At 37.6% G+C, this 7,170-nt stretch overlaps 1 protein-coding gene across 1 annotated transcript; it reads left to right on the top strand.

The window, feature by feature from the left end:
- Positions 1-2,649: 2,649 nt before the first annotated feature.
- On the top strand, positions 2,650-6,871 carry LOC131912404 (zinc finger protein 844-like). The gene is made up of 3 exons (XM_059264695.1): positions 2,650-3,187; positions 3,387-3,447; positions 4,585-6,871. The coding sequence occupies exon 3, from the start codon at positions 4,935-4,937 to the stop codon at positions 5,931-5,933; it is 999 nt and encodes a 332-aa protein (XP_059120678.1). The 5' UTR covers positions 2,650-3,187; positions 3,387-3,447; positions 4,585-4,934; the 3' UTR covers positions 5,934-6,871.
- Positions 6,872-7,170: the final 299 nt, after the last annotated feature.

A 7,170-nucleotide genomic window follows, 5' to 3' on the forward strand; every position in this document is an offset into this window, starting at 1 on the left:
TGCGATCTGGCAATATCAGCCAAATAAACCTGTTCATTACCTGAGATGGTTTTGGTTAGAGAATTTAATCACAGCAAGAAACAAGCAAGTTGGAACAAAATGTGGTATACCAGAAGTAATTTTGTTAATGCAAAGGACCTTGGATTGATGACTTTTGGAGGAATATTGAAGATATTAGTACTTTAGATGGCAAAATCCATAGAAAGTTGTACACATAGCTTAATTGGCTATTCTTGTAGGATTGGGAAGATGGGAGTGTTGTGAGTAATGCATACAGTGGAGCTTGGGGTCATAGGAATTCAGGGGGAACTAGACTCCATGAAAAATTTAGCTAGAGGTCATTTGTATAATATTTTGGCCCAAAATCGTTCTTACTTTCTCCATTCCATTAGAAATTGAGTAAGTCATAAATAAAAAGTAGTGAGCTGATTTCTTAGACAATATATTGATTCTGTTGCTTGCTTATTACTGCTGACTCATTCAGGTTCTACAGTGAAAAACAAGTGGGGCAGAAAGAAATGAAAAGTCTGTGTTTTGTAGAGAAAAACAGCACTATGTAGTTTCAGATGGCAGTCCGCTGGTAAAGCCAGTAGGTACTTTCAAGGAGACTGTTACTGTTAAAGAGAACTCCCTTGCTCTCTACAGTAGAAGCCTATCAGTGTGTTCTAAGTGTAAGACTCCATCAGCTAAACCTTCAGTTTATGGATGGATTGAGCAAAGTGATTTCTACTCCCAGGATGCAACTTTACACAGAGCCTGCTGTAACTCTGGTCGAAGCATGGCAGGGTCCATCACAACTTAGAAGCCAAATTTGGGGAGAGTCACCCATGTTGTATTGTTTCTGGAAATGGGAAAGATGCACAATTTAAAGGTCATAGACTCTTTCTCTGTGGTATCTGTTTAGCACTGTTGCACCCGTCTATGTTTGGCAGAGTCAGAAACTGTGAGGAGGCTATGAGTGTTCATTGCATAAAGTTGTGAAGATGAAGCTGGGTTGCATTTTGAGACCATAGGATATGGTGATATTTTAATTGTGCTGAGATGTGATTTTATTTATATGTTAGTAAACAAAGTTTGCCCGCAGATCAGAGGTCATTAGTGAGGCAGGAATAGAATTCAGGTGGTGGTAGCCCACGCCCTTAATCCGATCACATGGCAGGCAGAGTGTCTGTGTGGTTGAGGACACAGCCAAGTGTGGTGACCTGAACCTTTAATCCCAGTACCAACCATAGAGACCTGGAGGTCTGTATAGACAGGCAGTGATAAGGAAGTCATGTGGTTGGGTTTAGAGCCAATGAGAAGGCAGAACAGAAAGGCAATGAAAAGACAAGTCACACAGGAAGAAGGTCTCTCTCTCTGGGGAAGCGACGGTGACTAGGTGGTAAGATAAGGTGGTCTTGGTTCTTCGCTAGTGCTCTGATCTCTTGGGCTTTTAGCTCTGTATTTGGCTCTGTGTTTCTTATTTAATAAGACTGTTTAGAATTTTGTTTACAATGGGTTGAAATACCCAAGCTATGGGACATCTGCCATGGGGAGCTGCATACATGGAGTAGAAGTAGCACTGGAGAGACATGTATGAAAAGTTGCAGGGTTAAAGCTATCTAAGTCCTTTGAGAATGAAGTCCCATGTATCTTAGATAGAGCTACAGGATTTGGTTTTTTGCTCTGCTGAGTTTTAGTCTTGCCTTGGTCCAATCTTGCCTCTCTGTACCTATATTCCTCTGTTTTCTTTTTTAAAATTTATTTTTCTCTCACACAATATATCCCAAATGCAGTTTTCCCTCCCCTACTCCTTCCCTGTTCTCCTCTCCCCTAGATCCCCTCCTCTTCCATATCTCTTCAGTAAAGGGCAGATCTCCCATGGACTATCAACCAAACATGACACAACATGTTACAATAAGACTAGGCAGAAACCCTCATATGAAGACTGGATGAGGCAACCCAGTAGGAGGAAAAGTTCCCAAGATCAGGAATAGTGTTGGGGGTACTGGAAGTATGGAGGAGGTCCATGGGTAGGCATCCTACATGGATATCGGATGGCTGGTATGGCTTCTGGTCCAAAAGGGAGTCTTTGCCTGAGTTTGTCTATGTGTTCTTCTGGCTTATATGGCCTGTACTTGAACAGAGGATGTTCAAGTTGGTGGTGGCTGGAGGGTTGGTGGGGGATTGTGTCTATGGGAACAAAAAGAATTAGGAAGTTCCGTGGGCTGGTGTCCTACCTGTTCTTCTGGCTTGTGTGGCCTGCACATGAGCGTGGGCTGACTACCTGAGTTTTGTACTGGAACCTGGCCACATTCCTCTTTCTGAATGAGAATATATTCTGTGCCATTGCATGTTACAAAGGTTTAATTTGTTTCTTGATTTTAGAATATTTTACATTCAAGAGATTGGCTGATGAGCCTGGAATGTAGGTTTTTGTACATGTCAAGCATATGCTGTTTTGCTGAGCTTCACCCACATCTTGAATTTGAAATATGGCAGAGTATATCATTCTTTTTCTAGAATGGCAGTAATCATAACATTAAAATTGCCTGAGCCTTCTGAATCATTCAATTGCAGGTGTGTGTGGAAAGTCCCATAAACACCTGTGAGTTCTTTCTACCTTTTTTGTTCAATTTATTTTTATAGGTGAGATAGGGTCTTACTCTATCCTGAAATTCACTGCATAGGCCAGGCTGTCATGCAATTCAATCAAATACACCTGCCTTTGCCTTGTGACTGCTGCGATTAAAGGCATGAGCCAATACACACAGCTTGCCCCTCATTTTTGTAGTTAGTGATTATTCATTCAATTTCTCTGATGTGTACTCCGATCTCTTGCCTCTCTATGTCTCTTAATAGGCCTTTCTCCTGCAAGGATATATCCTAGACAAAGTGTGAAGAAATGACAGAGGTGAACCTCATTGTTCACTTTTTTTTTTCTAAAATGAATTGATTAGAATTTCTGTTATTGAATAAGTGTGGTAAGCCCCAGAATTATATGAATATATTGTCAAAGAAGTATACATTAGCATGCTATCAGTATCACACTCTGTTGTACACATGTATGGGATATTTTAGACTGCAGTGACCTATGATGATGTGCATATCGACTTCACTTGGGAGGAGTGGATTTTGCTGGATCCTTCTCAGAAGAATCTCTACAAAAATGTGATGCTGGAGACCTACAGGAACCTCACTGCTATAGGTAAGAATGAATTTTCCATCACATTTTAAAATAATGGGAAAACAGTTTCTTAGTTATTGATATACTTCTGTAATTTCAACTGAAAAAGAAGAATGAGGTGAATAAATCTGGCATGGTTCTAAGGTTCATTGAAGATAGTAACTTAAATTTTGCACAATTTCCCATATAATATCATTCATTTTCTGGTGCTGTATTTTAGGCTACAGTTGGGAAGACTATAATATTGAAGAACATTGTCAAAGTTCTGGAGGACATGCAAGGTAATTTCATGTGCAAGCTGATACAAATGTGCCTATGGAGAAATTGTAATGTGTCCTGGAAGTTTAAAACAAAAGTAACAGTGTAAATAAGCACAGTTTAAAGTGTACTGATGATTGTTTTATTCTCACAAGACCAAATACCTCAATGTCACATAACTGATATGTGTTTGCAAGGCATTGCTCTAAGAAAGAACACAGGGAAACAATGCCTTATCTGATATCCCCATTTGAATTGCAGCTCCATGATACCTATGCTATAGAACAGCCAATCTGTTTAATTTCATGTCACTCAGATATTGCATAAAGAATTCATGTTGGATAGGTGAGATATATATATCCAAAACCTTCTAGTAAGCAAATAATTCAGAGTAAACTAGTGCTACTCTTTTACTTGTTGTGACTTTTCTAAGTTTAGTGAAAGGGATAGTTTATGAGAGTCAAGAAGTTGTTGTGGAGAATCCTTAATCCCTATATCACATGTTTGTGAGGAACAGAAAGTCAAGCTGTGTGAATGCAGTGTAGAAACATTTTATTTATTAGTTTTCCTTTATCAATATATCATATGTCACTCTGGATACAAGCAATGCGAGCAGGGGTATATGAAAGGAAGCAACATAACTCTCTCACACACAACAATTAGAAGATATATAGTAGTCACTTTGAGTAGGATTTTTGAATGTGATACAAGTTTAAAATTAATTGCTTTTCCAAGTTCATTGGGAATACGTCAACAAACTCACACTGCAGAAAAGCCCTATGAGCATTGGAATATATAAATATGTCTGTTTGTCCTGGTTCACTTTGCAAATGTAGTATGACTCACACTATTGGAATATTTATGAATGCAATCACTATGTTAAAGCTCTGAGTTCTTCTAGTTCTCTTCAAATATGTGAAGAATCTCATATAGAAAAATGATGTTACAAATGTGGACCCTCTAATAAAGGTTCTTACCATTACAGATACCATCCAAGACAGAAAACATCCCTAAATGTTGGAGAACACTATGAGTGTATACTTTAAGATCTTATTTGTCTTAAAGATTAGAACAAATTGTAAAACTAATTCATACAGATAAAAATATTCATCAGTTAATAAATGTGAGAAAGCTTTTACTTGTGCCAATTATCTTTACAGGTTCAAAAAATGTCATACTGGAAAGAAACCCTGTGAATATACTCAGTGTGCCAAAGCTTTTTCATATCATAGTCATCTTCAGAAGCATGAAAATATTCATACTGAAGAGAAACCCCATGATTGTATTCAGTATGGTGAAGCCGTTGCACACAACAGTATTCTCCAAATACTTAAAGGAACATGTGCTGGAATGAAAACCAATGAAAGTAATCAGTATGGTAAAGCCTTCACAAGTCATGGTCATCTTCAAACACATAAAAGAACACATATTGGAGAGAAACCATATGAATGTAATCAGTGTGTTAAAGCCTTTAAATATGCCAGTAATCTCAGAGTACATAAAATAGCACATGCTGGAGAGAAACCCTACAAATGTAATCAATGTGATAAAGCTTTTTCACAACACAGTAATCTTCAAATTCATGGAAGAACACATTCTGGAGAGAAAGCCTACAAATGTAATCAATGTGCTACAGACTTTGGATGTGCCAGTAATCTCCAAATATATGAAAGAACACATACTGGTGAGAAACCCTACAAATGTAATCAATGTGATAAAGCCTATTCAGAACTCAAAACTCTCAGAATACATAAAAGGACACATTCTGGAGAGAAACCCTACAAATGTAATCAATGTGATAAAGCCTTTTCACAACACAGATATCTCCGAATACATAAAAGGACACATTCTGGAGAGAAACCCTATAAATGTAGTCAATGTGATAAAGCCTTTTATCAACATAGTCATCTCCAAAGACATGAAAGAACACATACTGGAGAGAAACCCTACAAATGTAATCAATGTGGTAAAGCCTTTTCACAATACAGTAATCTTCAAATGCATGAAAGAACGCATACTGGAGAGAAACCCTACAAATGTAATCAGTGTGATAAAGACTTTGCATGTGCCAATAATCTCCAAATACATGAAAGAACACATACTGGAGAGAAACCCTACAAGTGTAATCAATGTGATAAAGTCTTTGCATATGCCAGTAATCTCAGAGTACATGAAAGAACCCATACTGGAGAGAAACCCTACAAATGTAATCAATGTGATAAAGCCTTTGCATATGCCAGTAATCTCAGAGTACATAAAAGAACACATACTGGAGAGAAACCCTACAAATGTAATCAATGTGATAAAGCCTTTTCACGACACAATCATCTCCAAAAACATGAAAGAAGACATACTGGAGAGAAACCCTACAAATAGAATCAATGCAATAAAGCCTTTTCATAATAATTTACTCTCCAAATACAGAAAAGAACTCATACTAGTGAGAAACCCTTCAAATATAATCAATGTGATAAAGCCTTTCATGAAACAATCATCTTCAAATACATAAAAGAACACATTTTGGAGATAAACCCTATGAATATAATCAATGTGGTAAAGCCTTTACATGAATCAGCAGTCTGAAGTCATGAGAAAAATTCATACTGCAGAGAAACCCTATAAAAGTAGTGAGTGTGGCAAAGTTTTGCATTTCATGTTAGTCTTTATACAAGAGTAAAACTTTTAGTGTGTAATTGGTCTCTTAAAGGTTTTTCAATTTACAGTAGTCTTTGAGGGCCTGAGAAAACTAATACTCAAGGAAATCTGGCCATAAAGGTTTTGGAAGATCTTTACCCAACAGACTTATATTCAGTTACACAAGTTTATTCTGGACAAAATACCTGACAAGTGTCAGCTATCTGTTCAAGCATTATGATGTTCCTCTTTATTTTGTTTGCACCACCAAACTCATATGGACAAAATGATGAGGTAGCACTTTTCTATTCTACAATTCTCTTCAGTTACATGAAATAAGGCATCCAGGTTTAACACTTAATGGGTGTGTATTAGTGCCTTTTCTGTTGCTGTGATAAAACATTATGTCTAAGTAAGTCAACTTACTAAAAGTTGGCCGTTGGGTCCAGAGGGATCCAGGATAACCATGAAAGTGGCACGGCAACAAGTGTCAAACATGGCAGCTAAAGCAGAAAGCTATGAACTCACATTTTCCACTTTGGCATGAGTGTGAAAGTGGGAACTGGAAATGGTGTGTGGTGTGAACTCTCATGCTCACTCCCAGGGAGGTACTTTCTCCAGCAAGGTGAGCATTACATATATCTTCCCAAATGATACCACCAACTAAAAAAGATTGATTTCTCTGACTTCAAGCCTATGTGCTTGCTTTCTGTTACATGAACCAGTTCATGATGAGGAAAAACTCTGTAAGTAAGCCTTTTAATGCCTCAACAACTGAGTTACAGAAATAAATGCTTACAAGAGAAAAATGTTCTTGAGTGAAAATCTGATTGTGATGTCAGTGTGTCTTTGTGTGGGTATGTGCGTGCTAATTCCCCAAAAGTTTAGATCCTTGGATCTCCTTTTAGCAGGAATTACAAGAAGTTGTCAAAAACCCAACCTTTGTCCTGGGAATGACCTTCTCTTAACTGCTCGGCTATGTCTCTCACCCTGTACACATTTTTAAGCCTTCATATATGATCTTGATGTCAGAAAATAGGAAATAATTTATACCTCTATGTAGATGTAATTGTCTTTTTAAATAAGAAACACAGAGCCAATTGTAATGTTAA

This window comes from Peromyscus eremicus, chromosome 6 (assembly GCF_949786415.1).
Source record: "Peromyscus eremicus chromosome 6, PerEre_H2_v1, whole genome shotgun sequence".
NCBI lineage: Eukaryota > Metazoa > Chordata > Mammalia > Rodentia > Cricetidae > Peromyscus > Peromyscus eremicus.

Bases quoted from the DNA above. Each gene is read 5' to 3' on its own strand.
- LOC131912404 (XM_059264695.1), top strand. From the start codon at position 4,935: ATGCTGGAGAGAAACCCTACAAATGTAATCAATGTGATAAAGCTTTTT.